Source organism: Lagopus leucura, unplaced genomic scaffold (genome assembly GCF_019238085.1).
Source record: "Lagopus leucura isolate 7727_CA_CO unplaced genomic scaffold, USGS_WTPT01 Super-Scaffold_100033, whole genome shotgun sequence".
Classification (NCBI taxonomy): domain Eukaryota; kingdom Metazoa; phylum Chordata; class Aves; order Galliformes; family Phasianidae; genus Lagopus; species Lagopus leucura.
The window spans coordinates 1,372,122-1,396,842 of record NW_024962282.1 but is presented as its reverse complement, the minus strand read 5'-3'; the positions used below and the strand labels follow the sequence as shown (position 1 = coordinate 1,396,842).

Sequence of the window (24,721 nt, the reverse complement as noted above, 5' to 3'; positions counted from 1 at the left end):
AAATGTGTGAAACAATCGTCACTTTTCACCATGTAAGATGCTAGTGGGAATTCTACTGTGGAAATTGCATGCTATTCTATTAAGATGTGACACACAACAGCAATATGAAGATGTTATCTTGTTAAGACTGTACAAGAGTTCCAGCAAAAGCACAGTGAGGGTAAGCAGTAGGAAAGCAGAGCAGGAGCAGGGAGATGAAAAAAGGAGACCCAAGCTGGCAGATCATTGCAAACATTGCAAGACAATTTCCATCTCTCTCATGATAACCGAACAACAGATTTCCACTACCTAAACTATAGTATGCATCACATCAGGAGTATTCCTAATACCAGAGGACTGCAATCACAAAACATGTGAAGGATGAGTAAATAATGTAGGTCCTGATTCAGAGAGGCACCCGTGTTGAAATCCACCCTCAGTATAGCAAATGCCTTACATTAAGAGAGCTTAAGTGGGGGTCATGAACAGGAAATCAGTTTTTTTCCTCGTTCTTTTTACTAGATTCAGTGTATTGTCCTTACACATATTCCCAAATAGTTACAGTAACACAGCACAAATGGAAATAAATGGAAATCAGCTGATCAACTGAAGCAGTACACTTCCTCTTCTTCTCTGATAGTTAATTCACATATTTACTACAAATTTCTCAGACTGCAGCTGTTGCCTATCCATGCTGGTGAGTAGGTACTGAGATGGCTTTTGCCCTGAATGGGACTGATAGATGTCCTCGTCTATAAGTGTGAATATTAACTTATTAGCCTGTTCTTTGCAAAGAAAGAGAAATAATGCTTGAGGGAATAAGGGTGAGAGCAAAAATGCAGAACAACCTATTTCTTGTATTTTCTAAAAGAAAACAAAATGCTGATATTTTATCAATAAGGTGTTTAGCAGCTATGATGTAGTATGATCTGTAGCATGATTCTGAAGAATAAAATACGTGAGTTATGCAAAAAAGAGCACAAAGGTTGATAAAGAAGAATTCTTTGTGAAGAAAACTGCAGCCAGATAACCTTATCTTATTTATGAGTATTCAAATTGATTGACTGGCACCAGGTGAGGAACAGAATTCTGGCGAGGAGCTGGCAATTGAATATACTCTGGCAACCTGCTGAACCCTTGACGGAACAAAGTTTTACAGTATATGATGCGTCAATGACTCACTTTGTGTACAATTCTAATGCACATCCTCCCAGTGATAGCTTCAATTTGTACTGGCATCTGAAATATAGCAAAGACTGTTTCCGGGCTTTAGAAAGGGAGGAAGCATGTAAAAATAGGATGCACTGAGCAAAAATGTACGTGTATATAAAATAAAGTTCATCTGAATAGCAATCATATAATGAAACTTTCTCTTAAGAATTTAATTCAGGGATGCAAAGAAAATGGCAACAAGAATGCATCTTGCTATTCCATGAGGATTTTTGACAAAACAACAGTGAAAACATGCAAAGCTACCTGAACACAGGTCTGACATTAAACCACAAGTGTCCAGTTCTCTTACTAGCTGTTTAATAAATTGCTTTGGAATAGGTGGAGGCAAACAGGAGGTCTTTCCAAAAGCTTGTCTCAGTGTTCTCCCTCAGTTAATGAATGTCAGCAAGTGGAAGAGAACAGAAATTTGATATGTTTTTCCAGCCTTTCTCATTGAAGCATTTGCAACATGTTAGAGGCCACAGGCATAAAACTGAAATACTGAGAAATTAATGTTGTCTGTAGATTTTCAGGATGTAATCTGGGCAATTTCAGCTTGCGGCATACTTCAGATTTTAAGCAGTGTTACAACATCTTACTATAACTTGAACATGATTTTAGTATGAGTAATCTGATGTTGAATATTGTTTATTACCCTGTTACACATTTCCAACTGAGACAGACCTGTTTATGGAGTTAGTATTATGTGACTACAGATGTACAAGCTACATGAAGTGAACAATTTCACTCAACAAACATAGTCCTTCTCCTTTTCACAGTACTCCTGGAGGATCAGCAAATTCTATACATGTATAAGTAAACTTATAATTGTTCAAACAATCTAACTTGTGAGTTATGCATGAACTATGCACTTAAGGGCTCAATAGTAAGCTGCTTGTGATTTATGCTCTAGTTGGTCACCTATTACAAATTACATTGTTTTTGATGCCTGCCTCAATGGTAAGTAGTGCAACATTGCCTTAAACTACCTGCAAAAAGCAACTGGGAATTCCTTCAGCTAGAACGCCTCTTAGGTAGCAGAAAGCCTTTACTTGTAGCTATCAATTCCTGCATCCATTACCTTCATCTTCATAGAAAAAAAGATGAACCTGCCTCTGGCATACCATTGGTAGGAAAAAAACTGGCAGTGGAAAGGCACAAAGCAGCAAGCTCTGCAGGATCCCTAAATTAAACTGCCACAAAGTTCACAGAGCTGCTGTAAAGATCTTTAAATAGCATCAGCACTGTATCAGGGGATAGAAATTTTCTCTGATACTGTGATCCTCATCAGGTCAACACAGAGTTTGGAGTGGGTGCTCAGTCAAAACTACAGGGGTAAAAAGAAAATGAAGAAATAAGCAAGGCCAAATTCCATTAATCAGATCTCAACACTGCAGACACTGTTTTAGCATTACTTGCTCAACTCTTTGTGAGATGATGAAAATGTTACCTGCTAGCATGCTTATTCTTTTGTTAGAAGCAGAAGAGTTAAGTCAGTACAAAGTAACATATAATCCCACAAACAGGCAGCTGAGTAAATATCCTACAACAACAGGGAATGTATTTCTATTTATCATATCTATTGAAGCAGCCTAGTGACACCTGAGAAATAGGAGGCATATTCAATTTTATAAAGTAATGAACATCAGACAAAGTAATCCTAATTTATCTTTGCTTAATCTACTGCAGTTAACAGAACTATATTGGCAATGTATTCAGTGCTGTACATTTACTTAGAGCCATACATCCGGAGAGCTTGGAAATAAATGGCAGTAACTTTGTGAATGCCTGTGCTCATATCTAACTGTGAAATAATATGCAAATGCAATCTGCATTCTGTACTTCTCAGGACATTTGAAGAAGTGATATGATAGGATTGTGCAGCAACCATTCTGATCCACAACTTAAATCAATGAATATATTCCTGTCCCAGAGAATTTATGTTTGAATAGTAATTTTCAACCTAACTTTATCGTTTGTGGAGAAGCAAAACAAAAACACAGGACTAATTTCAGTACATATTTGCAAAGTCTCCCAAATAGCTTAAAAATAGATGGTATGTAAGAAGATACAATCATTATGCTATTATAGTCATATTATCCTTTATGGTGCAATGTTATCCTCCTAGAAAAATTTTCCCTGTTGATTTGAGCAAATTTTTCAGCATTCACCTTTGGGATCCATTTTCATCAAATTCTGCTCCTTTGGTATTTTTTGTTGCTTCAGGATTTAGAGACAAAAGACAAGACCAAAAGTGGACAAACTTTTTATCCATTCCACAGGAAATATCCCACGCAAGGGAGAAAGCAACGTATTTGGCATTTTTTCTTGTGATAGAAAATGGATAGGAGAAGTGGGTCAACCACTCCTTTCATTATTATCATAATCATTATTATTAACAAGTTCTAAAACATGCAGCTGTGCATCCCTCCAAGTAGCTCTGACAACAAAAGTAAAACATCACAGTTGTGTTCAGCCACCATACAAGCTTAATGTTAAGTGTAGGTAGTGGCAATAACTCTATTAGTCAATATTCAAACATAGAACTAGCAACCCATATCAAAAGGGCATCTTTCTTTCCTGGAAACAGTATTTTCCTGCTAAGTGCATTTCTGATTGAACTGGAAGCAATCAGAAACTTGAAAACTTCAGCTAGCATGGGAACTTTATTCAATATACTGTGTGTGTCTGTGTGTGCATAATGTTCCATACTGGTTCTTCAGGTGCATTTTCTTTTAGTTTCTTAAATTTGTACATCACTACTGGTCAATTTTATTTTTATTTTTTTAATTTATGATCCAATAAAGTTTCAGTGATTTATACTTTGTAAAGATTGCATTTTCTCACTTAACTGATCAATAGACAAATAATGTGGATTTTATTTTAATCAGACGCTACATAATTTAGGGAACTAAGCGTTTAATTGCACAAGTAATATATCAAAGCGCAAATGCACAACCTGCCTACTCAAGGTAATTTTGGAAAATAAGCTGAATAAGAAGCTTAAAAAGATGGATCTGTACAGTGAATGCTTCAATCAGTGCAAAACTGGATGCACAGCAAGCTGGCACCAAAGCTAACTTATCTGTAAATTTAGATGACCTACATATGCCAGAGATTTTACACTGTTTCTTTTTGTCTTCTCATTGTCAATTCCAGAGTTTGAGTGAACATGTATTTTTAATGTGCAAATTGCAAATACATTATTTTTATGTCTCTCCACACGTAGCATACAAAGTAAACCTCAGAAAATATATCAGTGGTATATTAGTAGGTGTGAGTACAAATTTACTGATGTACATGTAAATAGCAGTATTTGAGTAGGAGCATGCAGGCCACTACAGACTGAATCCCAACGTTATATACAGACAGGAAGTGAACTTTCCATGTGCAGCTTTAATATTTCTATCTCTCGAGTTTGAGGAACAGGCTTGACAAGATTTCATACCCACAGCGTTCTGCACCTGGTTCCCATTATAAATGCAGCCTTGATAACGGAGCAATGCTCTTATACAGGGGCTAATGTTGGCAGTGGCATTTTCCTCCCATAACTCTTATAATCTGAGAACCAGTGTTAGGGCTGTATTTGACCCCTCTGTGCATCTGAAGTTAGAAATTCCATCACCTTCCTCACTAAATACAGAGAAATCAGATAAAACATTTCTCTAAACATTGGGAAAATTTCTAAGCCTGATTTTATTTCCTGTGATATCTGTGAAAGTTAGTGATATAGTACAGGCTTCAGGGGTAGATCAGAAGTAATTTTTTGTTTCCTTGTTTGTTTTTAATGGAAACATTTCTCTTTAAAAAATATGGTTGGAGATGCAGGGATTAGGGATTTTTTTTTCCACATAGCTCTGCTTTGCATTTCATTTCAAATTACATTTTAAAGTTCTAATTGTGAAGATAAATTCACTGCCACACTTCTCTACGTCTGAGGGATCTAAAATTCACCCAGCCCTTCAATGGTGTGTTTAGTTCCTGATAAGGCCATAGAATAAATGATTTCTAAAAAAGGAAAAAGACAATGCATTCCATGTCCTATTGTTATCTTAGAAATACATTGATGTGGAAAAGCAGTGCAAGCATATGCGAAATTCATGTAAGAGCAAAACCCATCAACATCCTGAACTTCTCAGAAACACAGCACGGATTTCCCTGGTGCAATAGGCTGCCTAGGAAGACCAGTCATAAGACAGGCAATACAGCTAGCAAGAAAGTTGTTTGGTATTGTTATTTTTTTTCCTCTCCTTACTTGTTTTATTAATTTCATGCTTTATCTTATTATCCAATTTCAAATATTGGAAGCAACAGCATCAACAAACAGATTTTCTCCAGCTACAAAGCTAAATACTTGAAGTCCAACATGCTTTCAAGTTCTAATAAAAGGGGGCAGTATTACATCAGTTGAAATTCTGAATTGCCCAAACAATCACAAATAGCTCTGGAGAAGGATACAAAGCTTCTGAATTTCACTAAAAATAGACAGTCATACATAGATACTAACAAACTTGCTTGTCTGCCATAGGGAAAATCTTCAGATTTCCTACATTGCAGCTATTTCAGAATATTTTTGCTGGATGAACTAGTTTTCTTTCCAAATTATTAAGGAAGCATTATAGCTTATGCAGGTTTTCCATGTAGCCAGGGGTGTCAGGCCTCAAAATGAAACTGCAAAATTACTGCACTTTCAAAATATTTTGGAAAAACTGAAAAGAAAAAAAGAAATAGCAATGATCAAATACAGCTTTAGGAAGTTGACTTTGAACACACTGTATGAAAACTTTGTTTACATTATTTACAGCCACAAGAAGACTACTAAATCAGCCAAATTTGCCACAGTAGTGTATAAAGGACATTTTTAAGAATGATGAGGAACTGCCTCTATTTGTACTTGAAAGTCTTCCCTATTCTGGGGCATCTAGCTCACACAAGTCATTTATCTGTTGTAAAATGATGGAACTGTGAAGGGCAGTGAGTGCAGTGTGTCCTTCTACATCTCAGAAACTCCCCAGGTAAAACTTTGTTGACAGAAGAGGATGATGTATTCAGGGAAAACAGTTTCCCAGTTGCAGTGTCTCTGTTGAAATCAGATTCTTCATTAGACAGATGGAATACACTCCCTCAGAATTAAATAAATCAGTTGCATTCTTCTTTCTCTATATACAGTTTCACATTTTTTATTATAGGACTTAAAAATACCTATTTAAGCTTAAACGGAATTATACCTAAGTGTAAACTATAGGGCTTGGGACCTTCCTTAAGCTGTGGTGAGATCAGCATTTGGTACGTCTCTTCAGACAATACCACAAAAAAGTAACAACTCTGCAAAGCTAGTCAGTTTCTATTGATATTGTCGTTCTTTTTTTTTTGCCTAACTATGAGGTGTTTGCCCTCTAATTACAAGTCGAATTAAGATTTAACCAACAGAAGAAAGGATCCAATTGGAAATGCTTACAGCTTCTGTTATGTCCTCAAGCACAATGAAATATGAGCATTGTCTTCTTATTTAGTACAGGCAGATAAGAAACCAAAGGGGGGAAAAAAAAGGTTTTATCAGAGCAAATTATAATAGATCAGCCTTTGCAAATCTAAACCACTCATTCATAAAGATTTATAAAACTACACAAGGCCCTTATGACCAATTCATTCAAGTTCTCAATGTTCTGCCTTCCCAGTTACTCTGGAATTCTGAATGGACAGAGAGAAAAAGGCTGGTAGAATAAATGTCACCTACATAACCCAGTACTGCTTGTATTTTGAAAAATAAACAACACAGTGATGGAGTCATTGCAGAGCTGCAGGCAAAAGAAGATTATACATATACAACTAGTAGCTTTTCTGCAGAGACTTTCTAAAGTGTTTCTATTAGGCAAACTTTGCATGTGTGTGCAGTAGGTTCATATATGTGATGAAGCGTAGCAGCTCCAGAGGAGTTGTTACACTCTATTGTGTCAGTAATCCACATATTTAACAGTCCCTAAATACAGCAGAGCGTATCACCTCCAAAGGGGTCGTTATGGATTATCAAGTCAAATCCAAATGCCGAAACATGGATTTGATCAATAGACTGTAACATCTCTGTGGGTAAATAATATACATTTTTAAGAATTTTTACATTTTATGTACAAACTGTGGTCTATCTTAGGATAAATTATGTGGATTCAAATTTTAAAACTTTGATTTAGAAATAAGAAAGCAATAAAAGGCTCAGTAAGAGGTACTAAAGCATGATAATTCTCAGGAAGTAGGTGGTGACTCACATTATTTATTTTGAGGACCAACTCCGGTTTCCTACTGCAAATAAACAGTTGTCTGAAAATCTACCAAAGGGTAGGAATGGAATACGAACATAAAAATATCATACTAAATTCTGGTTTTTCTCAAATCTCAATGAATCTGCTTCATGGGTAAGAAAATGGAGAGGTGGGGATATCTGTGGGTTCAGCAGAATCACAGAATGGTTTAGCTTGGAAAAGACCTCTGGAAATCAGGTTGCCCAGCACCATGTCCAGACAGGAGAATGTTCAGTGGGTGTATGTTCTATCCTGACTTAACATATTTTTCTCCAATGAAGACTGGAGTATATCTGCGCATATTTTTTTCTACAAAGATTTTTGAAGTGTTTTTGTCAGCGTTTTCATGCTTAATACGTACATCATCAGCAATATTACAGATTACATAGTATTTTCTGGTTCAGTTAAAGCATTAAATCAAATCAAATCAAATCTTCTAGGAAATCATACTCTGCCAAAATAATAAGATAATAATAGCTCTAGAATGCAAATTCTGTTTAAGTATTTTAATGCACTCATTTTTGTTGAAGGTAAATATGGAAGAAAGTCCTATCCACTGAACAAAGCCAATTCTCTGACAATTTTACTTCTGTCATGTCAAGTGGAAAGAGTGGTGTAGCCTATTTTCTAGATTTTCTTCATTCCCCCCCGTTTCCCAGTATTCCTCTTTACCCTGTGAAGCCACAGACATAGTTGCTTCTCCCCTTTGCTCAGTCAACCTGAACCTGATATGCATCAGGTAAGGTAAAAAAAAAATCAGCTCCACTCTGACAACTTTTTGCCTCACGTACATAAATTGAAATAACTCTGTAACTGTAGATGTCCTCAGAATAGTATAATCTCTGAAGTGTACCCTAACCTTAAGGCTTTAGCAAATGGTAAAGTCTGACTGTGTCAGAGAGCTGCACGTTTTTGTTTTATACTTTCTAATGAGTGAATTTCTGTGAGCACTTTTAAAGCTTTGTAGGAGATTTTGTTTGAACGGTAGAATATGAACACAGGCAATTTTCAATTCTGTGTCTCTAACCAAATACCAAGTTTTCTGAGACTCAAATGACACGTTTTCAAAAAAGCCTAGGCCCAGGCTTTGAAGCTATGTACATCATTTTGTAAGCGCAATCATTTGCACAACAAACTATTACCAGCTATCTGAACTTGAAGACCAGTAAGTGACCAAGACTCAATAGCTTTTTTAAACCATCTGCAGGCAATTAATTTGTCATCTTTTTTCTGGTGCCAGCTTCTAACTACTCATTCATACATGTCTAATTACCTGAAGCCAATTTCTGAAAATTTGGTCCTGAAAACATAGCGTCCCCATTCTTCAAAAGAAACCAATCCAGACTTGCAACTATGTTATCAAAGCTTCACTGGGATTATGACAGAAACTATACACTATGTTCTTTGCATACAATTATTTCAAAATTATGTTTTTTTATTGAAGTGATCAGTCATTCCCTCCCCTCATTTTGATCATCCTGTTCATAATTTTGAGACTAAAAGAAATACATCATAACGTAAAAATTGAAAGGGCAGAGGGTAAAAGAGGGGGAGAGGGGATGGGAAAAGTGTTCTAGAATTCTATTGGTTCAAAGGATGCTTCTGTTCTTAATGTACTTTATACATGCTACAAAGCATAAATATATTCCCTTAGAATATGTAACAATACCTTTTTGCTTTAAGTTAGAGTGTCAGGATCTATCCTAATTTTAAAAGATAAATTTATAACCCATTCTTTTGTAAGCTTTGTCTTTCTTGCATCTTCAGAGCAAGGATAACAGACTAGCACACCAAAACTAAAATTATAGTACATGCTACAACTTTTTCTTACTTTGACAATTCACCCTGTAGTACACGCTATGCTAAACAAAACTAGCAGGGCTACATAAAGGCACTGAGAGCTTTAACAACAGCTTTCCTTGATGCCGTTGTATTCTCAGAATTAAGTAGTTGCAAGTGTTACCATGAGAACTCTTCAGATAGAAGGCAGCATTTCAGCACTGTGTTGTTTATATTTTCAAAGACTTCCAATTCATTCTGCTAAATTTGTAAATAAACGTTTTTTTCCCTCTCACCACCTATGTATAACCTCAGCCTGGGACCTGTATCTGTATCTGTGTTGTTCCTACTTGTGTATCAGGAATATGCATTGTCAGTAGTCTGTAAAAAACCAGACATTTCACCTCATTCTCTGAAACATTTACTTCCTTTTCTTCAAAAAGTGAAAGACAAAATAAAAAGTTCTTTGTACAATGCAAGAAGTAAACATGGTACTGAAAAGACTCAGGGTGCAGTAACTGAAAAGTAAGTGGATGCCATTTTTACACTTACTTTTCAAAGTCATATCAAATGTTAAGAATTTTTTCAATAACCCTTGTACTGTGTTAGATATTTTTAAATGTCAAGCAACTGAAACTCATAAAATACATTTTAAATAAGCATATTTAATACACTCTTAATAATAATTATAGGTGTGACATTTATTTTATAACTTCAGTACTCTATGTCTCAGTTAGGAACAAACACTGGTTCTACATTGAGAGTTTTGCTGAATATGGCCTGCTGGGTCAGTTTTCAATTCCTCTGCTTTTCATGCTACCAATCTGCATTAAATGAGTTTTTCACTGAGCCTTTGAATTTGTCTTAAAAATAAAAGTATTTTTAAGCCTGTGTAGCATTAGTTTAACAAACCTTTTCTATAGATGCCAAACCTTTCTCTTGTTTTAAGGACGGTAAAGAACCAAGAATCAAGCAAAAATACAAAACAGAAAATGTAAATTAAAAGTTATGCATCAATCTTTGACAGTTCTATTTATAACATTTCCTTTTTTTTTTCCACACCTTCCTACAATCTGCCTACTCACTGAGTATTTCCCTGTGAGTTGAGAAAAGATCATATAATCATCAAACTCACAGTTTAAGATATAGTTAATATTCTGCTGTATCTTACACTCAGCCTAGACTAAAAATTCCTTACTCTTTCAAGAATAATAGCCTCTTCCTTTACTCCTCAAAATATACTGAACCTACCCTATAAAACACAGAAATGTAACTGAATTTTCTGTAATGAATTATAGGAATTGAAAAGTTAACTGCTGGGTTTTTTTAGGGTTTTTTTTTTTTTTTTTCATAATTATTATTTGCTCCAGCAAATACTCTGAAACATTATTTGCTTTATATAGACAAGTGAATGGGCCAGTTTTCTTTTTGTTCATCACCAAGTTAAATCGTAACAGTTCCTATTTGCCCAATGCCATAATGATTACTGTTGTTATCAGTTAACTGTTTCTAGTTAACTAAAATGTAGAATAAGTCTTGTGGTATATAACTGATTTTCTGCCACTAGTATAAAAATTGTATGCTGGAAAAAGAATAAATTATTATTTCTTTTTTCTTTTGCAGCACAAGCCACCTCTAGCGAAGTAAACAGAGTAGCAGTGTTCACCAGAAAGTCAGCTCTACAGTTCAGCCAAATACCAGATTCAGTGTTTCCTGTCTCTGTTATACACACAGAGACCTTCTCCTGCAACAGGTCTTGCAGAGCTTGGAAAGGCTACACAGAAGGACAGCACAGATGCAAAGAATTTTCCAAGTGAGTTTTTGTCCTCTAAATGGTCCTTAAAGTGCAAGTGATAGAAGCAGTCCCTTATCTTTGTTCTGTGATCTCACACTATTTGCTATTTGCTACGGTGAATGTTGTCCTTCTCATTCTGATGCTGGCTATGCTCCCTCACCACCTTCTGTATTTTATTACTGTGCCCCACTTCATTTTACTGTCTGGAAAGTACCATCAAAATGGTTGTTGAATGTGAGTCACAGATTCAAACACACTCAAGTATATTCAACAGCACTGTAATCCTTCACCATGGTAGTATGTAACTGGCCTTTCTATTATACTTATAAATCCACTCATTCTCAATCTACCAACCACAAACGATTGTAGCTTCAACCAGTTCGTTTTTCACATTGTTGTAGGCACGCTTACACATTAATCGCATGTTGTGCATAGGAATGTTTTTTTTTGAATGCTGTCATACACATGTAGAGAAGTTTGTAGAATAGCAATGTGAAGCAACAATCGGAGATAGCAAACAGTTGTAAAAAAAGATTTTATACAAAAATAAGAAGCTGTTTGCAGAGAAAAGAATGAATGAAACACTGTGTGGCAATGGGAAACATTACCTTTTCATTCCTGCAGTTGTTTAGACCCATGTTATTCATGGAGGGCAATTTTCCATCAACACCATGTGGCTGCTGTTGCTGCTGCTGCTCCCTTTGGATCTGCTCTCTCATCTTCCGAGCCTCCTGAATGGCTTTCATTACTGTGTCCTGGTCCCCAAACAGGGCAGGTGAATTAAGACTGGAAAGAATATCTATAAAGAGAGAACACACTTTATTCAGGTAATCATCCAAATTAGAATCCAGTATGATCATTCAGTTCTCATCCTATTAAAACTGCAACCCCTTCAAAAGGAGGAGGGTTGGCAGTGGTTGTTTGTCTGAAGGCTGAATTAATCTATAGAATTGATTCATAAGCCTGTTCTCTTCTTTTGTTTTGTTATAAATATTACCTCTAAAGTCTTGGCACAGACTAATATGGAGGTGTCTGAATATAACCATGGACTCAACGTTCAAACTTACATGTTTAACACAACATTTATCTGAAGCTTAAGTGGGAACCTTTTAAAGTATTGATAACAAGAAAATGAACTAAGAAAGATAAAGAAATCTGATTTGGACATCATCAGACAGACATGGGTTCTGAAAGGGCACTTACTTTGGCAGACAGAGCATATTATCACCCTGATATCAGTATAATGACCATTTTTGATAATGTTTCAATGGCTTCTTTGGAAGCGAAGGGAAATGTTTTTATGGCTTATATTAAAAACATTCACACTTTAGGCATGTCTTCTGCATCCACCTCTCTAGAATGGTATTTGAGTTCAAACTGGTATGCTGCTTTCTAGTATTAGCTGGTGTAGCAGTAGCTGGAGTTATATTGTAGAATAGACAGCTAGCTAGCTGCAGAAACTTGATCTTTCAGAAATCATGAGGCTCCCAAGTGTTTTCAGAATTGAACAAATCACAATTTTATATATCTAAGGCATTTATTTAACATACCTGTTCATTTTTCACAAGTGTTTCTATATATTTTACAAGTACACTTGAGCTGTAGATTGTGAGTAAGTGGTTTGTAGTATTTAGTCACAGTTAAAATTTACTATCTGAACTTTAGGACTGATAACTGAGATCTTACAGCTCTTGATTCAGTTTCTTGACTGCTTGAGGGAGTCTTCATACACAGACTTCAGATCAATTTTGTTTCATTACTTAATAAGCTTTACTAATTAAAGAAGTTTCAATATGGGTTCAAAAATTCCATATTCTGAGTGAAACTAATGGTACATTTGGGCCAAACAGCTGAAAACCACATCTGGATTTACCTTCCTGCCTGATTTCTGGTTTATCATATCCCACTGAGACAAGGAATGGTCCTTGGCCCTGGTTCAACAAAGTGACTGAAAACTTACTTATCTTAAGTATTGTACATTGTAGCAATGGAATGTAATAACCACATGAAACATCATTCCTGTGTATCTAGTATCTAAGCAAGCTCTATGTGCATGAAAAGCTATTTTTTGCTTCTTTAATCCAGAGGCAAAAATTATAGAATTAACTTTGCATGTATGCTTTCATTTGCTGTTTGTGGGGAAGATATTGATAGAAATCTCTCTTATATGTGTTTCATATATGCATATTTATTTACTTCTGTGTATATATTTGTATGTATATGTTAAATATTTATTTGCTGTATTTCCTGTAGATGCATATCACTGCTGCATCATCTGGTTACTCTTGTAAATCCTTGGCATTCAAAAATTATTTCAAAATCTTTCCTGTATATTTTCTCTCCATTTTAAACAAGAAATGTAAAAAGAAATGAAATGTAAAAAGAAATGAAATGTAAAGAAATGTAGATCTAAGTATCTATTTAATTCAGATGCGAGTGCATTCAAGTTGGCATTCCACACATAGAACTTGCCAGTTTTCTTCTTTCCCGAGGACAGATTAGTTACCTAAGGAGGATCCTCTTCCCAGAGATCCACCAAGAGGGCTGGGGATACCACTCTTGTTTGTCACTGTCACTGGACTGCTTTTGCTAGCTGGGAAGAGGTTCTGTGTTGGAGATGTTGGGGATTTGACTGGTTCAGCCGTCTTGGGTCGGGCTGAAAGATTCAGTGGCTGGGCTGCTTCATCCTACAAGAGTTTAATGTAAGTAACTATTAGGGAAAGACAAATGAACACATAATTTTGCAAGCAAGCATTACTTTACACCTCGAAGACAATATCACATTCTCCTGCAATAATAACAAAAGAAGCTAATTATCTGCCTCCTTTAAGATTCAATGAAAGGAAATCTCATTAATTTCTGTGTTATGCTTCTATTTACATTAACTATGTGGCTGGATCGTTCTTTTTGCCAAATTAAAATTTGAATTAGCTCACATTACAGCTTAATTTCCTAATGTGTTTTCAGAGATCTAAATTAACCTAGGGCATTTACAAAGAATTATTTAAAATTTCCAGCAGCTCAGTAATGCGTTTGCATTGGTTCTGTTTGAAAAGTTCCTGGCACTATAAAATTAAGTTATGTAGCTTATTTTTATATGTATTAGAAACTAAGCAATCAAATGTACTTTCATGAAAGAATCATTTGGAAGCCCCCGACAGTTTTTTGGCCCACATTTAATGCTGCTGCTTTCTTATACATTCAATGCATCTTATTTAGAGTGCATGTTTTGTTTAGTAAAATCATCTATGCTCTTCCCTCATAATAAAAGTATTCCAGTGAATTCAAATTCCTTTACTTGCTATGGTAAAAAATGTATATTTCATGCATTTCAAAGATATTTTATATTTTTTCTAAAATTTAATTTTGGTTATTTTTCCTTTTTTTTTTTTTTTATTCTTGACAGATTTATGTAAAATCAGGATTTTTTTCACATAAAGCAATTCTGGTTCCTGATTGTTCTATGCTTCTGTAATTATTTCCATATTCTGTAGTTATCTCTGCTGCATTCAACCTTTACTTTATGTGTAAGCTCATTTGCATAAAGAAAAGAAATGGGTTTTTTTGAAGCATATGCAAATCTAGCATCAGTACTCATATTTTCTTATACTTTTCATAGGCACTGTGGAAGAAATTCTGTCTTTGGCATACATCTTGATGTATGCTATGAGAGATAAGACTATTTGAGAAAAATCTTTACTTTTGGAAGAAGACCCATTCACACTATTAATTTGTTTAACTGGAGTAGGATACGTCATAACCTTATTCCTATTCTTTGGGTTTGTTCCTTTTGCTTAATACGTTAAGCAAGACAGAGTATTTGGAAAAATGTGAGATAGTGATTTTCTGTAATTAAAGAGCTTAGAAAGATAGACCTCTCATTTAAAATATGCCCACTGTAGAATCATGATGGATACAAGAGAATATCATCCATACATTACAACATAACACTGATCATTTTCAAAGCTTAAAACTAAGTGTCAGAATACAATAACACACTACATTATCTCATCTTTTCCATTCTTCCTACTGTCAAGTGATGATTTAGGAAAGCACATCTGATCATATACAAAGCATTAAAAAGGGAAACGTAACGAACAGGTATTTATAATGCTGTCATACCTCCTGTTTTAAACTATTTCTATAAAACTGCATGACGTTTTTATTCTTCCTGACCTTGCAGTGCACACAAATGCCCACACCTGTTCAGAGTCCAAGGGAAAGCAGAAACACAAAAGTATAAGGGACATAGTATAGTGTCATGCTTTGTGGTCATGTTATGTGCAAGCTGTTTCATTACACATACTGGCTTCAATAAATTTCTGTGAAAGTTCAGAGACCCTTCCAGACTATGAAGTTTGCTGGACTAGGGCCTGCAAGCGTGTACTCATAGAAACCCGTGTGACCATGTTCAATTTCCAAATAATTGTCTGCCTACTACTGATTGAAAAAATGCGAGAGAAAAAAGTCTGAACACTGCCAGAAGCCATTTGTTTGTACTTCACAGACAGCATTCTCTTTTCTGTGAGGCAACCAAAAAGCTGGATGGAAATCATTCTGGTCACTGACTTGAAAAACTCATCATTCTTTTTTGTAAGATCTGACTACTGTAAAAGAATCCCATTAGTTCTATAAATAATGCATATAGTATATACAAATAACTGTTTAAATACAGAGAATACATGGAGGATTTGTTAAGCAATGCATGACCATCAAAACTGTCATGTTCTATATAGGTAAAAAATTGCAAAGACAACATGCAGGTATCAGTTCATTAGAGTTCATACATATATATATGTATGTATGTATGTATATATATATTATACTAACAACTAATTTTTTTTCATTAGCTACTGGCATTTGTCCATCTTAATTATCAGTAGTTTATTTTTAATATTTTTGATGCAATAGTGTGCTTAATAAAATAGGAATAAAAAGACTTCTTTTTTTATTAAGGTATATTTCAGTCCATTCAAGTTAAATTATGTAGGGAAACCCCCAAGAATTTGCATGTGGTCAAGTGTGTAATAGGACTCAGCTGGCCACAAAGCTGGAATGATATTGGCCTTGGTTCAAGGAGATATGTGCTTAAATTTAACCAGGGAAAATTTGACTCATATAGTAAGGGTTTGGTTTGGTGTAGATCCATTTGGCTCATTCACTTACGAAATTACTTTTTTGCATTAAAGTAGTCGGTAGTATATTCTCAATACCATAAATCACTGGTGCTGGTGTCACTTATACTATGGCAACTTCACTGAAACAGTTGGGCTTTGCTTTTGGTGGCTTCTGTATTGACCATAACAAACTCTGCGTATGTGGTAAATTTTACTGACTGCTCTCAAGCCTGGCATTGGATCACAAGAGGTAAAATATTAGACTAATACACGTCTACAGTTAAGTAAAGTGAATGCTTTGCTAAATAAATGTTAGATCTGGCCATAATGGAATAGTTTTTATTTATTAGTACTCTCAGCCTAGCAAAAAAGTGTCATGGAAATTTATCAGCCCAGGCAGAAATATCTACTCATCCACACTTTACCACAATGATTGATGATAATGAAAAAACGAATGATATTTTACTCTCATGTCAAAAAAAAAAAAAAAAGAAAAGAAAAAGAAAAAAAGAAACTGTCACTTCAAGCTAGTAAAATCTTGCCAGGCTGATTTGAGGCTACAGGATTATGTATCCATAAGGCTTTAGCATCTAGCATAAAATGCATACTTTCTCCACACAAAGACAATATATGCCTTATTTAGATCTATTTAGATCTATTTTAACAGTTCTGCATTTATAGCATTATCATTCAAATTGATAAAACATTTGAATGTGGGTTACAGTTAGGTTGGTGGTTTTTTTTGTTTTTTTTTAAATCTGTTATTGTTCTTCTCCAGTTTGAAGTACATTTTTTTCAAGCATGTTTGGTCTCATCAGAAAATCAGAACAGCCACAGGACTATGTAGCAATAAGAGCCAGCCTGTTCCTCCCAAAGATACTAGCTCCACCATTGATTTCAAGGGGTGCACGATGTTCATGTCATACTGCTGGCAACTGCCATGTTGTAGCTGCCTGGTTCCAAGCAAGTGAGAATAAGCAGGCACAAGCATCCAGCAGTGGCACAAAACCAATGAGGAGCAGCCTCGTTGTCAGCAGCTGGGTGAAATCAGCAAAAGCCAAAGCAATCTGCAGTGACACATTATTTTACCTGAAGTCCTGAATTAAATTTTCTTTTTATGTGAAGCTTTTTCCAAAATTGTTGAAGTACAGTAAGAGATTTGTAAAATCTCTCTTTTCTTAACAACATAAACTAGCATTGTATTTTAAGATGCTCAAATGCTTGACCTGAAACAATTCATGAAATGGTTTTCATTTATGCACACTACTAGATATAAAATGAAATCATGAGAATATCTCATTTTACTGATGAATCAGTTGTGCTGTCTAAGGTAGGAAGAGGGATGTCTGATATTTCTGGAAGCATGAACTGAATACTTTCTCTGCTCTCTACTGATAATGCAGTACTGAACTTGAACATTTTATTTTAATTTTGTAGAGCTTTCATGTGCTTCCACTTCCAGCTGCAAAACAATTAAATAGATCAATTTAGGTTCTCTGCACTTTCCAGACACCAACTTTTTTCCTATTAAGAAATACCTTAACTTGAGTTACCGGGCTGGTCCCTCTCTTCTCATTTTTCATCCCAGTGGGTGAGAGTGCCCCTGCTGTATTTGGTGGCTGTGGAGTAGATGGCATTTTGGCTCCAGGAGAAACTTGCATGCTTGCCAGCTGAGCTGCATACAGTTGCTGGAAGACAAGAAGATATACAATATATTCTTTCACAATGCCTAAAAGAAAAGCTGTAAATGTATGCAATTTTTATTGCCTGCTGTTTCTTCTCTTGAACGAATGAGAGATTGAGAGATTTTTTTTTCACTACTTTCTTGTCGTTTTTCCCTTCTCATTATTGTTAAAACAAACAAACAAACAAACACAACTAGCAAACTCCCACACAGTGATACCTTCTTAAATTTGACTTTTATCTAATTTCTTTTTCTCTCTTTTAGTAAATACTATCTTCCTTAGTGATGGTAAAGAGCAAAGTGCTATACCATACCCAAGTATGCAAAAAATATATATATAAATAAGTAATAATTTTTAAAAATGGCAATATTATGACTGGTTATGATCAACCCCCATTAGAAACAGCCAGTGTTTCAGGCTTTCCACAGAAAGCCAACTCCAGAACCTCTTCTGGGCGCTGACATGGGAAGTCTTTGCGACCAAAAGGCAATGATGCATCTTCTCCAGATATCAGTGGAAGCAAGACAGGCAACAGAGCGTGCCTCAGCATACAGTGATTGTTATCTTTACATTCTATAAATGCTAATGAGAATGCAGACCTTAAAAATTCCTGTAAACAGTGATAAACAGACAGAAATGTCCTCATGGAATATGCATCCAACTTTTCAAAAAGTTTAACTGAAACATAATAAAATACCTGTGCATCAAAATAAACTATTTCACCAAACTAAAGCATTCACTGATCAAATACAAGTAGGTTTATTTTTTTTCCCAGTGACCAAACTTAAGCCCTCACCTTGAATCAGCATCAGCAATAATTCTACTAATGTAAACAGGGAAGATCCTAATCCCTCTTTCACACATAAATCTATATAAACTTTGCCTTACTAGTGAGAAAAAAGCCAGGTGGTTTGTATGTAATTTCCAACATTACTATCATTCAGATGGACAAATAAAAAAAATTACAGTAATCAAAAGCAGACCTTTCAGCACATGTAATTAAATGAAAGCTTAATAAAGAATAATTTGCAAGAGCCAGATGTGCTTATGTCATAATTGTTGCTTTCTTTGGAACCATTTTTCTAATGTAACAAGCCTCCACAGAAATGAAAGTTACACAATACTGTAAGCTCAGTGACTCAGTGGCGAGACAACCGCGTGAAGGAGGGGCACAGACACAGCTCTGGGTGACAAATGGAAGCTGCTGTTTGTTTGTTTGTTTCCTGCCAGCCCTTTTCAACATCGTGTGTAGGCTACAAAAGGATCGCAGATAAATATTTAGAAACCAACGTTTGGAAATTTTGGGTAAGGTAATTTTTTTTTTTCCCCATGCCATAAAACTAATTCCCCAGTTCTAAACACAAAATGGAAATGCACTGTATATAGTAGTTGCTTTTGTCCCCACCCCTTCTGCTGGGCACGTGCCACTTTGGCAGTGGCCTATAAAAGAGCGGCATAACCTGCAGGTAAATCCCTTCTGCCAACCTGGATGCACTGCTTGCATGAGTCTGCCAGCTGCTCTCACCTTCCTCCCCAGAATCAGAAGTTGATTTTCACAGACAAAGACAGGGAGGTCATTAACCAGTCACCCACACTGGCTAAAAAGACTCAACTTAGGGAAAAATTATTTAATTCAGTGTCAGTGAGAATGGAGTCAGGTGATGAGAAACACAGAGAAAAACTACACCTCATTTCACATACTCCTCTCCTTAGCTCCTCTTCATGGCCTGTTCCCGCCCCCTGTAGCCCTCCCTTCCATCCTGGCCTGGGTGCTTCCACAGCTGTTTCTCAGTGTTATTCCTCACTCCTCACTGCCATGCAGGATTTTCCCTCCCTGAAACACAGTTTCCATGCAGCACTACACTGAGGGGCTACATAACATTACCGAGTTACTCCAAAGTCACAGGATTGAGTTTAGCCTAGCATTTCTAGAAATTCATTTTACACAATAAAAGCAAATGTTACAACACGTAACAGTACTTATCTTTCTGGTTTGCTTTGACTTTAAAGTAAAAGTATTCCATATATGAGTGTAAACCTTGCAAGAATTCATAGTAGTGTTAGTAAAACAGCTGTGGACTGGAAGTTTGTATAACTTCTGTTAAATACCCATTTGCATGGGGAGGTATCCAACCTGGAAAACCTCAGTGTTGCAGGGCTAAAACGGATATTTTTGCAAATACCACTGTTGTGACATGAAATCTAGGACCTCACATTGAGATGGGGAGGTTGTAAAGCTTGTATTTGCAAGATTAAGGAGGAAAGGAAAAAAAAAAAAAAGAAAAAAAAAACACAACAGTGAATGAATGTTGATTGTTGGCTTTTAATGCTGAAAAGAAAAATCTTCAATGGAATTTTTTCCATTGAAATTCGAACCCCCCAGCTATTGAGTAGCGTCTAAAAAAATTAACCTACCTCAAACATTGAAGCATATATTCTTTTCATTGTATCTCTAGCACATAACGAGAGGAGTTTTATATAACCTTCAATGATGACAACCACTGACTCAGAAGGCTCTTGATTACTAATTAGATATTCAAAACCATCAAGTATTCATGATTGTTTTAAGAAGCCTAAAATATATATATATAGCTTGATTTATTATTATTTTTTTAAGGTCACTAAGTTAGATTCTTATGATCGAGCTCGCAGCATTCAAATATAAGTAGGGCTGATTTGGGGTTACTGAGTGCTGCTGCATAGATAACAATTTTGCAAATTAGCTTGCTTAAGGAACGTGAGCAAGGAAGTAATTTTACACCTTACAGAACCACATTTTTTTGTTATATCATGATCTGACACAGAAGAGTAGGACTTGGAAATGCTGCATGTCTCTCTTGAGGCAGTGGCAAGTGAAATGTCACGCTTGGGCAATTAAAAGTTTATTGACTTAAACTCTTGTTACCAAAACTCTATTCCAATTCTAACCAACTAAAAATTTGAGGAGAATTTATGAAAAGTGGAGAACACTGTGACACCATCCCAGTGAATGATGCCCATCTACCAAAAGAAAAAGAACAGTTGAGTGTAAGAGTATTGCACTCAGCACGCAAACTGCATAGCACAAGTACATACTGATTTTTTTTGTACACTGCAAACAGCAAAATTCATACCAAACCCTTTTTATAGCTTAGAGCTACAATTTAAGAAGAATAAGTAAGGAATATAATAATAGGAAGAAGGGTGGGGTAGAGAAGGAGGGGAAATATTCCCTGCTTTAGAAATCACCTATGGCATTTGATGAATTATTTCCACTACACCATTTCTATAAAAAAAATCCACAATCTAAAATTTGTCAAACAAAACCATGAACTAATAATAGCACATCTTGACTTATCAGAATGTTAAAACTTCTCTTATCACCTAAGTTTCACAACACCTTTGTGAGATATTTTCATGATACACGTGAATAATTGCCCTTACTGTCAATGTTCACTCATGTCCTGACAGAAGACAAAAGCCTTAGGCCTAAATATCCCTCTCCCAGTTTTCTGCAACGTTTTTTCAATAGTTCATCAACTACTTTTTTCAACTAGCTTTCAATAATCAAAATTCTTTCAATATCTCAGGTCCCTTTCCTGTATAACTTTTTGTCTCCAGGTAGGCCGGTAATTTCCTCCCACACCTGCTCTGCTGAATGACAATGAGAACAAAGCAAATGAGCTTTCTCTGTGCTGAATGTTATTTTTAAAACAGAAACACTTGTACTTACCTCATGGGCTGAGGCATCTGTGTCTAAACGAATGAATAAAGGTGAAGAATTTTTGAGAATTGAATGTTACAGATATAACACATGGTGAGGAAAATAGAATGGGCCTTAAATCAACACAGTTAAGGGAGATTTACACTGACAACAACTTGTTAACTTTGTGACAGGCTGTTTTACCACCTAACACAGAATTATGATAATCATAATCTTCTTACCAGTGGCTTGTCAATGGCAGGCCTTGTGGAAAAAGAAGATATTTCGATAAAGAGAAAGCAATTAACTGCACATAAGAGAGAAGCACTTTCTTTAGGTCCGAAAGCCCAGGAAAGAAATGACCACAGCAGTTGCACTTGTATGTACAAGAATGAAAAGGCAAGGACTCCACATTTCAAATGAATGCATTGGTGAGGGAAAATTTGGTCACAGCAGTCAAATGATAACTCATATGTCATTCTTTGCAGCACAGTTCTGAAGAAACTATAACAAACTTGAGAAGTACAGAGATAGGAAAGAAAGTGAATCAAATAATCAGTGTAATGGATAATCAAAGAGCAGGTGATGAGGGCTTACCTAGCACAATGAATTGCAATGAATGTACTTGGAAAATGTCCTAAAGAGAAACAATGTAGTGGAAGGTAGCTTGATCCAAGGAGGAAGAAGGGATTGGTTCTCGAAATCCTTTTATTTCCTATTACTAAAAGATTTATGACCTAATGAAAAGACAGTCCTTTTCCTGTATTTGTATGAGATTTCTCCAAAGGTGCTAGCCTTTTTTTTTTTTTTCACTCAGAAAAAGGTGCTAAATATTATGGATATTGATTAAGTCTAAAGACTTCTATGCTAAAAATGTAAATCCTGTGTTACATCTCAAAAAATACTCTTGCTACAGTAAGTGACACTGAACAATAAAACTACTGAGAATCTAGTGAGATTTCTTATTTGTCAGCATTTTAAATGAATTGTGCAAAGCTGAAATATCTTATTTATAGAGATGAAAGTTCAGCTATTTAGACAATGAGTAATTTGGTTTCCAAAGATGAAAAACTCTAAGGAGTTACTGCAAATGCTGTTGAAATCCTGCACGACAAGAGGTAATGCAGTTATTTTTTTCCCTAGTATATTTAGTACATAGAGTTGCAAAGCTATAATTCTAGAATTTTCCTTCCAAGTTTATAACATGCAATAATAATGCTTAGAACTATCTAATCATCAAGGGCCTTACAAGTTCACCAAAATCAGCAACATCTTTACTATTCCAAGCACTCACTTCTGAAAAGAAGCTACCCCAAACAAAAAAGCCCACCTGCGGTGGGTCTGTTTCTTCTTCTTTAATTTTTTTTTTTTCCAGCTATTGTTGTAGAAGTGCTTAAAATAAGCTTTATGTCAAACAGGCAAAAGGAAACAGAGTCTCTGAAAAGTTTTCTTCTGTTTGAAGAAGGGACTAGCACTCAAACCAATGTTTTGGACATCATAGGTAATAACTATGGAAATAAATGTTCTCTGCTGATCTGAGCCCAGTGTCACTCATACACCCACCAGCAGTTTAGGCCAGGAGTATTTTCAAAATGAAGTGCAAAAGCGTAACTATATTACGCTTTAAAAAAAAATCACACACAGCTTAACATAAGTGCAAGAATTGTTTCTAAAATAATGCTAATTGTACATATTCCTTTCTATTTCTTAAATAAACGTCTGTAAAAAATAATAAATTAGGTGTTTTCTACATCAGATATATTTAGAGACTAAGATGGCAGTCAAAGACTACTTTGGCACTAGGATAAAAAAAAACAGGTTATTGGATTCTGCATATAAAAATATTGCTGGCTCTCTATATTTGAAAATGCCTTTTGATGCAGTTCCTTAGAGTGAGAGGTAGGTTAACAGAAAATGGCATCCAGAAACACGAGACAGCCAAAATAACTCATCAGCAACTTAACCATGTGACAAACCCAGGGGCAACTTGGAGCCAGCTATCGCCTGTACAGTCTGCCAAGAAGCCAGATGCCATCACCAGAAAAACACCTTCCAGACCTCAGCATCTGTGTTCTGGGAGTGCTCCCATACAAAAGGAGAAGAAGGGAAAGGTGTGTATACTAAAAAAAAAAAAAAAAAAAAAAAAAGAGTACATACACATTAAAGCTACTGTTCTTTGTAAATAAATAAATATTTAAAAAATATATGTTTTTGCTGAAGACAAGATCCCTTCAAGTTATCAGATTAAGCATTAATGCTAAAAGTGCATGTTTTATTTGGTTTTGCAATATATTTGTGTAGATGCTACCCGCTAAAATAGTGAATTTTATAATTATCCTTCAATTACATTTGAATGTCTCAGTACTATTTTCACAGTTTGTTCTAAGAAAATGTTAAGAAATTAAAATAAAGTGAGTTTTAGAGAAGTGCAAGTAAAGTGCGAAAGAGGGAAAATCTCTCATTTCCGCATGTGCCATGACACAGAGAACAGTAGATTGCTATCTAAGAACCAACAAGTAGGCAACATGAACTTAACTCATACATTTATGCTAAATAACAGAACTACTAGGCTTTCTATGGGTTTGTCTGAAATGATGCTGATCAAATAGGGCTACAGGAAGTAGGAGTGATATTTAGTAAAAAAGGTTTTGATTTAGAAAGAATAAGGAACAATACACTGCAAAAAAATATTTTTTATCTCTCGAACACAGGTGGCTTCAGATATGTATATGATTTCCATTTAACAACATTATTTTTTTTTCTTTCCCTTTTTTGTATAGGCCTAACCTCTCCATTCTGGATGTAACATTCTGATTTTGAAACACTTAACATTACCCTACAGCAGTGTCTGCTCGTTGTTAAGAGTGTGAAAGGCCTCTACCTCTTAAAACACTGCACCAAATACCTTTGCAAAAGGCCTTAAGGTGTAACACAAGCAGGCAGCCAATGAATTATCATAATGTCACACTAACAAAGTCTGTTGCAGTGATTATTTATGTACTTGTTGGCTAATGTGCTCTCAGATTTATTACAGCCTAATATGTATGGGCAAACAAACGAATTGGTGAAAATACAAATACATTCTATGTTCACAGGCATAGTTATAAGGCTTCAGTTTTCCACATACATTCCAGTGTGGATGTACTGAAAAATATTTCTAAAAGAATAATTTTATC

General features: G+C 35.5%; 1 protein-coding gene across 10 annotated transcripts in view; it reads right to left on the bottom strand.

Annotated features, from left to right (window-relative positions):
* SOX6 (SRY-box transcription factor 6) overlaps nucleotides 1-24,721 on the bottom strand; it is a 366,568-nt gene that overhangs the window by 47,537 nt on the left and 294,310 nt on the right. For all 10 annotated transcript variants that reach the window (XM_042881831.1, XM_042881833.1, XM_042881825.1 and 7 more), the window contains 3 exons: nucleotides 17,717-17,866; nucleotides 13,568-13,748; nucleotides 11,670-11,860 (listed from right to left, as the gene is read on the bottom strand). In XM_042881831.1, the coding sequence (XP_042737765.1) occupies nucleotides 11,670-11,860; nucleotides 13,568-13,748; nucleotides 17,717-17,866 (522 nt within the window). The remainder of the gene's footprint in view (nucleotides 1-11,669; nucleotides 11,861-13,567; nucleotides 13,749-17,716; nucleotides 17,867-24,721) is intronic.